Source organism: Glandiceps talaboti, chromosome 19, assembly GCF_964340395.1.
Source record: "Glandiceps talaboti chromosome 19, keGlaTala1.1, whole genome shotgun sequence".
Taxonomy (NCBI): Eukaryota; Metazoa; Hemichordata; class Enteropneusta; family Spengelidae; genus Glandiceps; species Glandiceps talaboti.
In genome coordinates this window covers 20,742,170-20,759,324 of record NC_135567.1, presented here as the reverse complement: position 1 = coordinate 20,759,324, position 17,155 = coordinate 20,742,170, and the positions used below count along the sequence as shown (strand labels likewise).

The 17,155-nt window shown below is 36.0% G+C and overlaps 1 protein-coding gene across 1 annotated transcript in view; it reads left to right on the top strand.

Annotated features, from left to right (window-relative positions):
* Positions 1–518: 518 nt before the first annotated feature.
* Positions 519–17,155, top strand: part of LOC144450136 (ectopic P granules protein 5 homolog) — a 42,009-nt gene continuing 25,372 nt past the window's right edge. Inside the window, exons 1-17 of the mRNA XM_078140704.1 lie at positions 519–569; positions 2,035–3,039; positions 3,736–3,900; positions 4,610–4,853; positions 5,439–5,587; positions 6,202–6,419; positions 7,254–7,362; positions 8,424–8,538; positions 9,137–9,293; positions 9,859–10,047; positions 11,926–12,083; positions 12,410–12,561; positions 13,007–13,147; positions 14,033–14,197; positions 15,558–15,677; positions 16,010–16,287; positions 16,653–16,793. Coding sequence (XP_077996830.1) covers positions 519–569; positions 2,035–3,039; positions 3,736–3,900; positions 4,610–4,853; positions 5,439–5,587; positions 6,202–6,419; positions 7,254–7,362; positions 8,424–8,538; positions 9,137–9,293; positions 9,859–10,047; positions 11,926–12,083; positions 12,410–12,561; positions 13,007–13,147; positions 14,033–14,197; positions 15,558–15,677; positions 16,010–16,287; positions 16,653–16,793 — 3,557 coding nt within the window. The remainder of the gene's footprint in view (positions 570–2,034; positions 3,040–3,735; positions 3,901–4,609; positions 4,854–5,438; positions 5,588–6,201; positions 6,420–7,253; positions 7,363–8,423; positions 8,539–9,136; positions 9,294–9,858; positions 10,048–11,925; positions 12,084–12,409; positions 12,562–13,006; positions 13,148–14,032; positions 14,198–15,557; positions 15,678–16,009; positions 16,288–16,652; positions 16,794–17,155) is intronic.

Below are 17,155 nucleotides of genomic sequence, written 5' to 3'. Positions count from 1 at the left end.
GTATGCAAGCAGGACTAGCTAGCTCAGGATCTAGGAATAGTCCTGCTTACATGACGGTGCACGAGTCTGTATTACTGACTTGGATGTAGGAGGGACAATTGTCAGAATCGAGTCCGGGATTACTCAGTATGCAAGCAGGACTAGCTCAGAAAAATACTAGTATGTGTTCTGTTCAGTTTGATAAGCTTACGAAGTTACGTCTTCTTTCTGGACATCGACGAAGACGCGTACGCGTACGTGTCGAAGTGAACGGAGCGCATATTTCCTGAGCATGTCGTTACCCAGTTTATTTGAAAATAATAATTCCTTATTGCACATTTTAAATTTTTATAACTTCAATTCGATGTATCTTTCGTTGAACAAAGTGCTATTATTAAAAAACCGCTTTTGTTTTGTATGCCCTCCAGGACTCGACCCAGGTACGTACGTGAGAACAATTAGACAAAGGTCAATTTAGGTCAAACTTTGGATCTCGTGATACGCCTCCATGCGCATGCGGATTTTCTTTATTTTACAAAATGGCCGAAGCTGTACGAGTGAAAACGCCAAAATCGCGAGAGAAAAAGAAGGTAGGTGTAATTCACAGGGAAATAACGAGGTAAACGTCTGAGGCTAAATTGCAAGTTACCTAAATGACCAATTTTCGAGCTTTATACTTTCAAAATCTCCCAAATGTGTTGTAGGAGGCGAAATATTGGCGTGTGCAGTCAGTTTTCAACCTTGGAAGTTGCGTTAGTGTTATTGTTAGTGTTACTTGTGTCATTTTTGATTCTATTTTAGAAGTGTTCAGTGTTTATCGTCCTTCTTGAGGTAGTAGTTGAAATATGTTCTCCCCAACAAATGCATTACGAAGTCTGAATTTATGTGCGTCTTGTGGATGACTGAACTAGAATTTGCCTACGACTCCACTTCCGGGTTACCGAAAGCAGAGATATTTAACTTTACTCTAGAGATTTTCCGTTCCGTGATTTTTTTTTCAAGCCGACAGATAGTAAAAGCTAGTACACACGAAATAAAGTGAAAAAGATAACAATTATTGCACCAAAACAAGTCTGCATTTGTTGCATCTATTAAGGCCAAGTGAGCTCAATGCACTAAGAACTGCGACACACGTCTTGTCCATATACTGACCATAAGCATAACCTACTGACAGGACTGAGGTGACTCACTAGTTTATTCTTGACAGGCGAGACTTTTACGGCCTTAATTTTATGTGTTTTAGGGTAAAACAGCACAGCTTACCACAAACCCTTCACGTGGAGGGTCTGTGTTACCACCATGTCCCTGTGACATTGACAGGTGCATGTCAGCAGACTCTGTTATAAAATAAACAATGAACATGTTATGAATTACATGGTGATGTTGACTCATGAATACATAATCCCTGTCAAGTCATTAAAGTGTTTCCTGGTTAAATCATCGACAGTAGAATATTCACCATCCACTGTCTATGCCGTGACACAGTCTATGGTTAAATCATCGACAGTAGAATATTCACCATCCACTGTCTATCCTGTGACACAGTCTATGGTTAAATTGTGACCTGTATAAATTATGTTTGTGGTCTTTTATTTTTTTTACCTCAACAAATAATTTTTTGGTAAGGCGTACAAAATAATTATGTGGTTCCAATTACATTTGATAATAGATGGGATAGGTAGATTTTTTGTTTAAGTCTTTTAATTTTTTGTTTTCATATGTGAGTGTCTAGTTCAGGTACGTCAGCGGTTTCCCCTTGTTTTCCATATGGTCTCTGTGTTATTGGTTTCATCCCATCAGATGTACAGCCATTGCAAATTGGAAGAACAGTTTTATTTTGTCTTTTTAAGTTAATGTCAGATTCCACATCCACAATTTCTTGCGAGACTTCACAATTTTTGCAATTTTATTTTTTTTCTTCTCAAATACATAAAAAACAGTTTAGGGTCGGCAGTGAAAAACTAGGTGGGGTTGGGTAACTGGAATCAAACAATTGTTTTTAGTCCTTATCTAATAATTCCTTTAAAAAATTGTTTTTATTTCTATTGATTACAGAAAAAGACTAAGGATAGAAGTAGAGTAGAAGATCAAGAAATAACTCTTCCTGAACCTCCAACTACAATTCCAGATGATGGCATACAGGATGATACCGGGAATGATGATGGAATATCTCCGGGAAAAGAAGAAAAGGCAGAAAACACACAAGGAAAGACTGACGATGATCTTAAAGATGAAGACAAGATAAACCAAGAAAGTGAGAAAGAAGCAGTTGTGAAAGATGATGATGATAAGAAAGATGAGATAGAGGAGGAGGCAGAACAAGAAGAAGAGAACAAAGATGGAGAAGAAAGAAATGATGGAGATGAAAATGTAGTTACTATGACAACTGAAGAGGTTGATACTAATAATGAAGGGGGTGAGGAGGATGTGAAAGATGAAGTTGCAGCAACTGGCAGGACTGATAATGTAAATCTAGATATAGTACAAATTACTGAATTACGAATAGAAAATGAAGATGGAAAAGTTGATGAACCAACAGAGCAGGAAAGTAGTGAACTTGAACTTGAGACAAATGAAGAGATGTCGGAAGATTTTACAAGTTGGGAAAGAGTTACAGAAAGAGGAGAGACAAGTTCCATGGTTACTCAGATTGCAACTCCCACAGCTCCACCAGTGTACGTGTCTTTACAACCTGGAGCAAAGAAACAACAAACAGAGACCAGTAGAAATGAACATGCTGCAGTTGCACATGACAGAGAGACTGAGAGACAGCAAGATGTAGACCAGGAAGAACAGACAGCTGATATTGTTCCTGATAGTAATCTGAGAGGAGTGGAGAATAATGAACAACTTAGGGGGCCTGGAAGTGAACAACTTAGGGGGTTTCAAACTGATGACGTGATGGTCATACGGGATGTGAGAGAACGATTGTATCCAGACATACGACCTTTGACCCAAGATTTGGAAACATTGAAACCATTTACTGTAAATGAATTGAAACTGTACTATTTCAATCCACAATTACTACAATTGGATGACATTGTAGATAGATTTATACAGGTAAGTTGTCATGGTTACCAATTGATGACATTGTAGATAGATTTATACAGGTAAGTTGTATACAATGTCTGTTGTCATGGTTACGTGAAAGCTGCAGTAAATAGTCCTTTCCTGAATGTGAACTGGAAGCGGGAACTATAGTACCATCACAATCGACTGTGGAAAAGCCTATTGCTACTGGAGCACTTTTTGAAACACTTTAGATTGTGAGAGGGGGACATAAAATTCAGCACACTCAATGCCAAGAACATGGCAAATGTAAAACATGAGAACTGGTGAAAAGGCATCGTGTATGATCCTTTATCTTCAGGTGTATCAAACTGAAATCTGATACTCACGAAAGACAATATCTTTTCTGTACTGAGTTAGTCTGGTGTTAACATAGACTGGTGTAAGTATTAATGCTTCCAGTTGCTAACACATACTGGTGAGGTGTTAGTGCCAGCCTAGTGTTAGCACTGAGTTAGTCTGGTGTTAACATAGGACTGGTGCAGGTATTAAACCTTCCAGTTGCTAACAAATACTGGTGAGGTGTTAGTGCCAGCCTAGTGTTAGCACTGAGCTAGTCTGATGCTATTTCTACGGGGAAATCAATTCTTGAGTTACTATCATTGCTGTAATGATTGTTTATTTATTTATTTCTGTGGAATAGCAAGTTGAGTTTTCTCGTTTTATGATTTATACATTTTTTTTCAGGGTTGTTATCAAGAACGCCATGAGTTTTATGAAATGGTCTATCAATATTATAAATCTAGACATAATCTGGTTGCCATAGAGATAGACGTAAACTTGTTACTACAGGAATATCAGAGACAGAAGGAGAATCTATGGACAGTGACAGATCATGTGATCAATGCACAGGTGAGAGGTCAAAGAACAAATGTCATCAAATCCTGAAAAAAAATTGAATATTCTGTTTCAATATATATGTTTATATATTATAGTTTTTACCAAAAAGAGCCAATTAATTTCCTTGGCAATACATTATCTTGGAATACTCATTTTTTTTCATTGATTTTTCACAATTTTGAGAATATTTTTATAATAAAATTGATACTCTTTATGACTATTTGTAGAATACTGTGTAAACATCCAAAGACAGATTATCACATACACAGATATATGTAAATTCTGAAGGTGATAGCAACTTAGTAATAATAAGTATGTTGAAACAATATTAATGTGACATCCAGGATTTTGTACTATACACACTGTTTACTTTATTTGTAGAGTATTGTGTAAATATCCAAAGACAGATAATCACACACACACAGATATATGTAAATACTGAAGGTGGTAGCAATGTAGTAATAATAAGTATGTTGAAGCAATTAAAATGACATCCACGGTTTACAAACACTTTAAAAGCTGTACTGGATGATTTCTTCACTAGTGTTATTAAAGATTTACAAAAGTCCATCGAGGGATTGTTCCCTGAACAAAATAGATTTATTGTTGATAGAATGCATTGATAACATTTGATATTTGGAGTTACCAATCTCTGCGCCTTGTGAAAATATTATGGGATATGAATATGAATGCCTGATTTAAATGGTGTTATTTTTTGTAGGGTCAGTGTGCAGACAGGGTGAAAGTACACCAACAGCATAGTTACAAGATGGTGGAGTACAGTAAACGTGTTGGTAATGATATCAATAGAACTCTAAAACATATCAGATCACATGTCCATGATACCCAGTCGCTGTGTGCTTACACTGTACAACTATCTAAGCTACAAGTAGAATCATACATTCATCGATTATTTGCTAAAAGTCGACTCTTAAGTGAATTAGACTCCAATGCACCCATTACAGGTAAGTTTAGGCAACTGTACAATAAGCAACGTGTAATCCACACTGAGCATGCTCAGATGCAAAGGACTATGGGATTATCTATAGTTATCATAATACCTAATCTGGAACTATTGATAGAATAAATCTCCTACAATGGTCAGGTTACCATGACTACATTATTTATGGTTACAAACAATGTAACAGAATTGTTTACAATATTGATTGATTCATATTTATCATATTTCCCATGATGCACCATTCAGGATATTCAAGATGGCAGGTGTGCAAGATCGAGACATTTGTATTCCAGCTAGGGAGTTTGGGTTTAGACTCCCTAGCATATAAAGTTTTGTGTTTCTATCTATATACAGATGATATGGAAATGAAGGTGAACTCATTCATTGCATCACATCATTTTTATGGAAATGTACAGTTTCAGATAAACCTTTAATAATTACAGGACCCTATGCCATGTGAGTTCCAGTGTGGGTATTCAGATATTTGGATTGTTTGATAGTTTGATGTGTTGATTGATGACTTGATAATTGGTTGTTTAATTGATTGATTATTGATTGATTGATTATTGATTGATTGATTGACTTTCAGCTCACATGGGTGCCATTACAGTGGATGAACAGTTCTCTAGAGATATCCAGACATTAAAGCAATGCATCAGTGTTTTATTTGCATTTTATAGAAGACCAGTGAAAGATGAAGAATTTATTGACAATTTACAACAATGGACAGAAAGACTGGTAGGTTTGCTTTTACTTACATTATATCTGCTGTGATTGGCCATTACCGTACATTAATCCTCATCCCTATCCAATCACATTCACTGTATTATCCTTACAATTGATAGACCTGCTGTGATTGGCCATTACCTTACACCAATCCTCATTCCTATCCAATTACATTCACTGTATTATCCTTACATCTTTATTATAAATAGACACTTCAAAGCAACCCATTATATCTGCTGTGATTGGCCGTTACATTACATCAATCCTCATTCCTATCCAGTCATGTTCACTGTATTATCCTTACAATTGATAGACCTGCTGTGATTGGCCATTACCTTACATCAATCCTCATTCCTATCCAATCACGTTCACTGTACTATTGTTACAGGTGATAGATCTGCTATGATTTGCTACTTCTGCAAACCAACTTTTTATCCAATCATATTCTGTGTATTATCCTTACAGATGGCAACTCTGTTATGATTGGCCAGTTCATAAAATGATAACCATTGTCATCCAATCATATTCTGTATATTATCCTTACAGTTGGCAACTCTGCTATGATTGGTCTGTACATGAAATGATCACTATTGCCAACCAATCACATTCTGTCTATTGTCTTACAGGTGGCAGCTCTTCTACGAGTGGCTAATACAGAAGACCATCTGTTTCTGTTAAATCACATTCTACGGTGTCCAGCAGGAATATCACGGTGGGCAACATCATTTATACAACTCGTCCTACCAATGTCACTGGTTGGTGCTAGTAGAGGCAGGCAGGACTGGGGAGGACCACTAATTGATCACTTCTTGACTATGTTAGGGTGTCTTATGTCACCTATCAAGTAAGTTATCATTGATGTAAAGTTAATTTTACACCAACATCTCATACCTCATCGAGTACAAACAATTGACAATTATCACCATGACAACAATTGTTGTAATAACCAGATTCATAAACTTGTGATTATTTGATTTCTTGTCTCCATATGATGTGTGTTTTAACTTCTTATCACTAGTGTGTAAGGGGTGGGGGTCTAAATCATCTCATCCCAGTGTAAAGGGTAGTGTGGGGGAGGGGTGTCTAAATCATCTCATCCTAGTGCAAGGTGGGGTGGGGGTCTAAATCATCTCATCCTAGTATAAGGGGTGAGGTGGGGGTTTAAATCATCTCATCCTAGTATAAGGGGTGGGTGGGGGTTTAAATCAACTCATCCTAGTATAAGGGGTGGGGTGGGGGTTTAAATCATCTCATCTTGGCAACACTATTGTACTAAGTACAAGTAGTAGAGTCATAAGAGAAGACAGGGTAGGACTAATCAATGACACAATGTATATCTTACAATCTACAAAAGGATTATCAGTGCCCATGGTCAAGTGGTTAAACCACAGTCTTCAGTGCCCATGGTCAAGTGGTTAAACCACAGTCGTTTTAGCCACTGCAGTGAGTATTCCAGCTCTGGTCTTGATTTGATTAACTTTACCATACTGTGAACAAGAAGAGTGTCATTCAGTTTGACTCTACCGAACAACGCAGGTTTTCCCCTGTTTCTACAGTTGCATTGAAACTGAACCAATGAGGGTCAGCTTTCACTAGACTTCTTGGGAGACAAAGTTATGAAAACTTAAAGAACTGTCTAGTATAAATAGATAATAATTGTCTTATAACTCGTTATTAGATGTCGTGAGGAGTTCCTGGCTAAACTAAAAGTGACCATGACCCCTGACCCTGAGGGCAAAGATGACAAGGCGTTTAACTGGACTATTGTTGATGAAGATGGAGAGGAGGTAGGAAATGTTTTTTATAACTGTTGTAATGTCTAGAAAAAGAGTACGACAGTGGCAATTGAAGTTTTGGTTTACCAAGATAGACACATACTAAAAATATAATAGACATGTAGACATAAGCTATAGACCTTTCCAAAATATGCCACATGGTGGTGCTCTACTTCCTGTCTATGTGTACCTTGGGGTATACATGGTATAGGTTACTTGCCATGGTTAATCATAGAACACTGCTGCTTTCCTTGATGTCTGAACAATACAAAAACATCCCTGATTTACACTTGTACAGAATACCAAAGCTCTAAAGACACAGCACAGTGAGATGATGATATCCCCAATTTGAGTGAGGGCACTGTACTCTCAATTTTCTGTTTGCAGGCTAGAATGGCCTATTGAATGGACATTGGTTTAATTATGTGCATGGTAGGGTACCGTTTCTAATGACTTCCATGATCTTACACTGTATATTTTGGAGTGATTACATCAGCACAACAGAAGCACCTCATCAAACTACAACACTTTTAGTTTGTATCTATCTTAGTAAACAAAAACCACAATTACTGCTGTAGTACTTTTGTTTAGGAAAACGTGTAGAAAGAAAAATTCAAAATGCTGTCAGTTTCTAACACTTAAAGACAGAAATGACATATAAGTATGAAATTATAGCTTATGTAATGTGTTACCATAGCAACACACAAAAATAAATATTAATGCATCATAATTTTGATTGTTTCCTTTTATTAGCTCCGCTGTCAGCGAAAGCTGAAAGCGTAGCTTTAGGTATAGGTGTGTATTAAGGTATAGAGAGTAGAGTGAATCATAGGTGTCCGTCAAACTTTTATATTTTCATCATCTTCTCCGAAAGTGGCAGTCAGAATTCTTCGATATTTGGTGTGCATGTTCCCTGGGGGGAGGCTATTCAGATTTTTTTCATGCCAAGTTGATCTGTGCCATTTTCAATTTTTTATGCTTTTTTAAAAAAAATGACACTTTCATCATCTCCTCAAATACTATTTGTCAGATTGCTTTGATATCTGGTAAATATGTAAACTTTATCTCTGTAGGATGAAGATCCAGACAGAAGTTGGATGTTACTACAAGAAAATGATTTAGTGTCATTACTAGCCCAGTTTCCATTTGGTGCAATGTTTAAACATATACTACTTATAGATGACTCAGGTAAGGTCAGAGGTCAGTTTCCATGGAAACTAAGGTCAAAGTTCATACACATACTAGGAGAGAATGTCTTAGTGTCATTACTAGCCCAGTTTCCATTTGAAGACATGTTTAAACATATACTGCTTATAGATGGCTTGGATAAGATCAGCTGCCAGTTTCCATGGAAACTAAGGTCAAAGGTCATATGAAATTGACATGCCTGTCAAGGATTATTTCAATAGAGTTTATATTTATTGAAGTGTTGATTTTACATGTAATATTTTATGATACCAGATGACAGTAATCTAACATTGTATTTCATGACCTGGCCAGGATCTGTGACATCTAACATTGCATATAGGCAATCAAAATAAATTCTTCAAGAACATGGTTTTTTGATGCACATAAAATTTGCCACGCATATCATGACTAAAAAGAAAATACATATACACATACCTGTCTATGCAATGTAGTGATTTTGTAAAACTAATTGAAAGACATCAAATCAAATCAAAATAAACACATCAGTACATATTCTAGGTAAGGTGTGTACAAATCTACTAGATAATAACTGTGTCTAAAGTAAAAGAAAATTTTATTTCTCTCGTTCTGTCCACAGCTGAGACACCTTATGATGTACACCGTGTTAGTAGTTATAACATAATGAGACTGTTTGCCTTTGGTAGTTCATTAGTTAAACTACTTGGTCAAGGACTGAAAACATTCAACATTAGTAGATATCGTCAATTTGTGAAGAGAATAGGAAGACTTATTAGGTATGGTATATTGTGTCATTAATATATATACCTGCTCACCCCTTCTCTCTACATCTATTAATCTGATTTTCTCTTTCTCTCTCTCTCTCTCTCTCTCTCTCTCTCTCTCTCTCTCTCTCTCTCTCTCTCTCTCTCTCTCTCTCTCTCTCTCTCTCTCTCTCTCTCGCTCTCGCTCACTCTCACTCACTCTCTCGCTTTCTCTCTCTCTCTGTCTATGTCTGTTTCTCTATCAGTGTCTGCTTACCTGTCTGTGTCTGACTGCATGCATGCCTGTCTGTCTGTCTGCCTGCCTGTCTGTCTGCCTGCCTGCCTGTCTGTCTGTCTGTCTGCCTGACTGCCTTAATTTGTCTGTCTATCTACATCTATATATGTATAAATGCATTGATAAAACACATGTATCGTGTGTGTGTGTGTGTGTGTGTAAATTAGACAGGCAGACAGACAGACATAGTGAGTGATGACAAGTTACTAAATAGTATTAGTTTGATTAAACATAGCAACACTCAGGTCATTAACATATGATATTGACTGATGTGATATCATACATATCGCCTTCTGATTGCAGACATACAGTGCAATATATAGCAGACCATTGGTTGAATTATAAAGTATGGAGACTTGAAACTATAAAGGATAAACTGGACACAGTACCGTTGATAGAACCCTATGATAAACAACATTCCATCAGAAGATTGCAGATTGAATTTGACCAGCTGTTCCTCAGAGGTGTACAGTCAATATTAACCTCACAAAGGTAAGGGATATAATTTGATTGGCTGTTCCTTAGGGGTGTAAAGTCAATATTAACCCCACAAAGGTAAGGGATATAATTTGATCAGCTGTTCCTTAGGGGTGTAAAGTCAATATTAACCTCACAAAGGTAAGGGATATAATTTGACCAGCTGTTCCTTAGGGGTGTAAAGTCAATATTAACCTCACAAAGGTAAGGGATATAATTTGATTGGCTGTTCCTCAGGGACATACAATCTGTAATGACTTCACATGTGATAGATTAGTTCTAAGGGATGTGCAGTTTATATTGACTTTATAGGTAAGGAAAATGAATGTTGCTGCATGCTAACATTGTCCTGCAGTGGACTGGTGCCACACATTCTTCATACTGCAGTACATTTAGTACATTCTTCATATCTTGTTACATACATGCTTATTTTGCAATAATATAACTCTCTGGGCAAATCTGAGGTGTAAGGTTAGCGACTCTTGTACTGTGTTCTGTTGACATGTGATAAGTACACTTTAATGATAGAGACACATATAGAAACACATTGTGCATACACAAACATACAGATTACTCACTCATTTTTACATATACATGTGTGTACACTATCACTCTAACACACACACACACACACACACACACACACACATATTCACACACACCCATATACACACACACCCTCACACCCATACCCACTCACACCCATACATACACACACACATACACACATACATACATACATACATACATACATACATACATACATACATACATACATACATACATACATACATACATACATACATACATTGTACATACATACATACATACATACATACATACATACATACATACATACATACATACATACATACATACATACATACATACATACATACACACCCTCTCACCCATACATACATGCACCAACAGACATGGAAAGTCATACAAAATATTACAGTTATAGTTGTAATAGATATGAAATCTCATCTTAAAATATTCCAATGTCATTTGCTGAATCATTTTTTCTGTTTTTTGTTTCAATTGCAATTTATCATGACTATTATGGGATGTCTTGTAATTTCTAGAAGGTATGTTTTTAATAATTAAGTCTTCATGTTTTATTTCTGCACGTTAGTCATTTCACAGTAGTTACACTAATCTTTGTGTGTTTGGTATGCAAATCACAATTTCCCCTTATCTGTAGTTTTTTAATCCACTTTTAACTAAAAATCTGAGATATTTTGTCAGTTATTTTCATTTCTGTGCTTGGTAATGATAAATGTAACTTGTGAATGCTTTGTTTTTTTAAAAAAATCATTTTTTGTACCCATAATTGTTAATATAAAGTATAACATATGTTGTTATTTTTTTCATTGTCATGGAAACAGGAATATTAATATATTTTGATATATAATTTTTTTAGAAAAGTACTTTTATTTTATTTGCCATAGATATAGTATCCACAGTTTATAACTGATGTATCACATGTCTGTGTGTCCCACCACATGATATGGCATTTATTCTGTGGTACTTTATATGCCATAGATATAGTATGTGGCAGTTTATAACTGATGTATCACATGTCTGTGTGTCCCACCACATGATATGGCATTTATTCTGTGGTACTTTATATGCCATAGATATAGTATGTGGCAGTTTATAACTGATGTATCACATGTCTGTGTGTCCCACCACATGATATGGCATTTATTCTGTTCTATTTTGTTTTCCATAGAGATGGTATGTGGCAGTTTACAACTGATGTATCACATGTCTGTGTGTCCCATCACATGATATGGCATTTATTCTGTTCTATTTTGTTTTCCATAGAGATGGTATGTGGCAGTTTATAACTGATGTATTTATTCTGTTTTATTATATTTTCCATAGATATGGTGCATGGCAGTTTATGACTGATATGCCATATGCCTGTGTGTCCAGCCACATGATGTGGCATCTTCTATGGGAGTTACATCAAGGTAATCTGTCAGATGAACCAATCACAGACAAGGACTTATCACCACATGAATACTTTACCATGATTAGAGGTAGGTCCACTTCACCCACAATGCATCACATACATCTGTATACCCATTCTGCACTCAAAGACTCATGGGAAAATTCTTCAAATAAAACCATACTGACTGCAGTTATGGACCATTTTGAAAATTTTGAAGTAAAATATATCTTTCATATTATAAATAGATTTCTAATAATATTACAAGGACACAATCTAAGTTTATAAATTTTATGGCATAATTTTTACTAAATATTATAAAAGTACTCACAGTATTCTATTTATAGATTACTTGCAGTTGACAGAAATTAAACCTGGTATTAAAGGATTCAACTTATGAAATATCTTGTATTTCAGATATTGATAACAGGCTAGCTTTTGAGGAGAAATTGATCGCCATGCCAACATCCGAAGTGATTTATTTGTTGACAAGTTTTGCATTCATGGCGAGATCACAACCCAGCAGAGAGAAAGATTTTATAGAAACGGTAACATTAGAGGTTTATGAGGTATGTACTGTTTTATTTAATGTAAACTTTGATATTTTCATCAATCACAAAATTTTACAATTTTACGGTCTTCAGCTAGTTCTCAAAGACTAAGTGTTACTAATTACCAGACTGGTACATTGTGTTCATGTATAAGAAGGCATTTTAGTCACTACTTATTTTTACTAATTACCAGACTGGTACATTGTGTTCATGTATAAGAAGGCATTTTAGTCACTACTTATTTTTACTAATTACCAGACTGGTACATTGTGTTCATGTATAAGAAGGCATTTTAGTCACTACTTATTTTTACTAATTACCAGACTGGTACATTGTGTTCATGTACAAGAAGACATTTTAGTCACTGTTTACTTTTGCGTGTTTGTTTTCCAATAAAATAAGTGAAAACAAGTCTCCACATGTTCTAATACCTTTCTCTCTCTCTCTACAATTTGTCGTATAGCTATCCTATGTCAGTTCTCATACCAGGGAATTCTGCTGTAAAGTTGGACGTGAGTTGTTGTCGTCAATAGCAACCACTCATCCATTCATCATGTCCACATTGCTGCATCAGGTAAAAAAGAGCTTGGATGCTGTTGGCATGGTAACTATGGGTTCTCTTTTCTTCACTTTAATTGTAAATTTTAGCATGCTGTAACATTAAACAATTTTAATTTAATTTCTGTGTAATATTTAATGTATAAACATTTGTAAAAAATTAAATTTGATAAATTTCTTGGGTAATTATAATGAAAATTCTTGAATATTTGGTGTATGAAAGTTGGTCAGAATTTTACTTTATATTTGATGGGTTAATTATGCTTGGGATATTCTACCTTATTTTACTTCACATTTGGTATAATCCAGTTCATTTCTATGGTGGGGTATTCCATTATATAAGATAATAGGGAGGAATGGCTATGAAAGCTGTAAACTTGATGACAAATCTCTGTTTGTCTGTGTATCTGTAGAACAGTTCTACAAAATCATGTAGTGTGTCTCTAGAACAGTTCTACAAGATCATGAGTTTTAGAAATCAGCTTTGACTGAAACATTTTAAAATAAATGATAATTATTAATTAAAAGTTCATCATATCCCTGTTTCACAAGAAAGATTGGTTGTAGTCTCATATCTTGGCTGATCGAGGAAAAATATTTTTGAATAACATCAAATTGAACTAATGATAATTTAAATTTATTAACACTTGTCTCCTAAGAAGTCCAGTGAGGGCAATCCCTCATTGGTTCAGTGTTAATGCAGGAGGAAACCAGAGTACCCGGGGAAAACCTCCGTTGTTTGGTAACGTCAAACTGAACGACACTCTTCTTACTTACAGCATGGTAAATTTTAATCAAACCTTGAATGGTTTTGAACCCCCAAGGCAGTGGTAAGAAGCAAGTGGTTTAACCACTTGGCCACCGATAATTTGTCGGTGGCCAAAACTCTGAATCAAAATATCTTACATGTTTGTTTATATTTTTTTTATAGATGTGTATCTATTTGTTTCAAGAGCTTCCTCTGCATCTTTGGTTGCCTAGCGATGAAGACATGGCATTGCTTAGAGTATGGCTGTTGGAACATAATCTAAGCAGTGCTGAAAACCAGCTAGCTAGACAGATACTGGCCAAGATGAACTGGGGATTTACACATAAGGTATGGAGTCTTTTATCTGGTAGTATATACACTTAGCAGTGCTGAAAATCAACAAGCTAGACAGATACTGACTGAGATGAACTTCTCCTAAATTTGTAAAATATATAAATGCAGCATTACATGAATTTTAATTGTTTACAGAACAACAGTTGTGCTCATGTTATTGGCAATGATAGCAGCATGAAAGGTAATACAGTTGGATGTATGGATCAAAATGATTTTAACACAAACTGTTGTGCTACGATGCCATTGGAACCACTATACATAGTATCACTACACCACAGGGGACAGGAGGAATATGTCAATATGTACATTTTTTCGTGCAATACCTTTCGATTTAATTCAGATGTGAAGCGCCTATGAGCACTGTCGTCAATATATGGTGCTATAGAAATGTTTTATTATTATTATATTATTATTACATGTTTTTGACTAGTTTTATCTTCAATGAATGTTGAGTGTAATTTATTGCCAATGTTTACCTTCAGCTGTGTCCAGTTTGCAGAAGGAGTAATTTGATATTTGAGTCCCTTCTCTAGTGTCACATCTGTAATCTATACCAGTGTCAGTTAATTCTCTTAGTGTACACATAAAGTGTTAGTTGCTTTACCACTCTTTAACCATTTCTCTAAATATTTGCCATTCAGTGTACAGCAAGGACATAAAAGTATAAAAATACATGTAAATCTAAACATACATTTTCCCCTGTGGCTACACTACTAAATTTTTCCTGTCCCCTGTGGCTACGCTACTCCATTTTTCCTGTCCCCTGTGGCTACACTACTAAATTTTTCCTGTCCCCTGTGGCTACGCTACTCCATTTTTCCTGTCCCCTGTGGCTACACTACTAAATTTTTCCTGTCCCCTGTGGCTACACTACTAAATTTTTCCTGTCCCCTGTGGCTACACTACTAAATTTTTCCTGTCCCCTGTGGCTACGCTACTCCATTTTTCCTGTCCCCTGTGGCTACACTACTAAATTTTTCCTGTCCCCTGTGGCTACACTACTAAATTTTTCCTGTCCCCTGTGGCTACACTACTACATTTTTCCTGTCCCCTGTGGCTACACTACTACATTTTTCCTGTCCCCTGTGACTACACTACTACATTTTTCCTGTCCACTGTGGCTAGACTACTACATTTTTCCTGTCCCCTGTGGCTAGACTACTACATTTTTCCTGTCCACTGTGGCTAGACTACTACATTTTTCCTGTCCCCTGTGGCTAGACTACTACATTTTTCCTGTCCACTGTGGCTAGACTACTACATTTTTCCTGTCCCCTGTGGCTACACTACTACCTTCTTTCCCGTCCCCTGTGGCTACATGACTACATTTGATATGTTTTACCATTTATTTCAGGAGGATACATTGTTTCTAGATTTATCACTGCATAGAAATGTTGCCATACTAGTTGTGGAAGTATACTCAAAGTTTATCATGGAAAAAAGTAGTGGATTAATATCAGATACATTTAAACAGGTAATGTTACCATGAAAACAATCACATGTTACCATAGCAACAACTTAAGTTGTAGAAGTATATTCTAAGTTTATCGTGGAAAAAAAGTAGTAGGTGTTAGATACGTTCAAACAAGTAATTTTTACCCATGGAAGCAATCATTTATTTGAAAAATTATGTTGTCTTTCCAAACAGCACTCCCAGTGGTCAAACTATGAGATCTTTTGTCTTTCTGATAACCACATAATAATAGTATTGCAATTAATTTGGCTCTTTGAGCATCCTCTTACAGTCAATATTGTGATTGATTTCAAAATTGTCTATATCACACAGATGTTCTCTTTCCTCCCTAGTTAGCATATTTGGCCACATTTGCACCTGGTGTCAAGTACAGCCTGACACCAAATCAGCAGTTATCTATCTGGGCATGGGAAATGGTTCTAAAGCTCCGTCTAAATCAACTAGAACAACCACAGACACCATTAGCTGCATATGACCATCCTACTGACTGGAGTAAAGATGTACCAGACATGACCTCTGACCCCAGCCTCCATCCCATCCAGAAAGGTGTTCAAGCTAATAACCCATTGGCTAGTTATGTAGCTGTTGTCATGACAAAAGTTGGTCATAGGTGAGTAAGTTGTCTACATCAGTTGAAATATATGCACATGACAACAACAATCTGGATAAAACAACAGTTTATCTGGAAACATTTTAAAAAGTTTATTTATTGACAACATACTACAAATTACCGAATGTCTTTTAATTTTAGACAAATTTTCACTTTTTTGAGTTACCTGTAAAATTTTTGTGTACAAAGTGTGGCCATATTTAATATCAATTGCATAAAGTATGCATAAATCCATAAATATGATGTCTTCATTTACATATCATTTGCATATTCTACTTAGTATATTACACTGTTGTACTTGCATTTGCTGTATTTACATATAATTTGCATATATGCATAATTTATTCACTTTGTTGTCCCTACAGTGTTGATACATTTCTAACAGATGGGTTGAAATTTATGTGGCCTCTGGTTACTACTGGTTACTGGAAAGCCGTGACACATACACTGTCATTGGTTGTACCAATGTTTATGAACCAAACACAGTATCTACTACAGAATGACAAGTAAGTCACATGATCACCTAGTGCACAATGTGAGGCTACCATCACATACACTGTCATTGGTTGTACCAATGTTTATGAACCAAACACAGTATCTACTACAGAATGACAAGTAAGTCACATGATCACCTAGTGCACAATGTGAGGCTACCATCACATACACTGTCATTGGTTGTACCAATGTTTATGAACCAAACACAGTATCTACTACAGAATGACAAGTAAGTCACATGATCACCTAGTGCACAATGTGAGGCTATTTACTATGTATTTATGTACCATGTGTTTCCCTTCCAGTAAAGGGGTCACTGTTTGTACTGTTTTTGTCTCTGTCTGTCTGTCTGTCTGAGATGCCCCCATGTTAA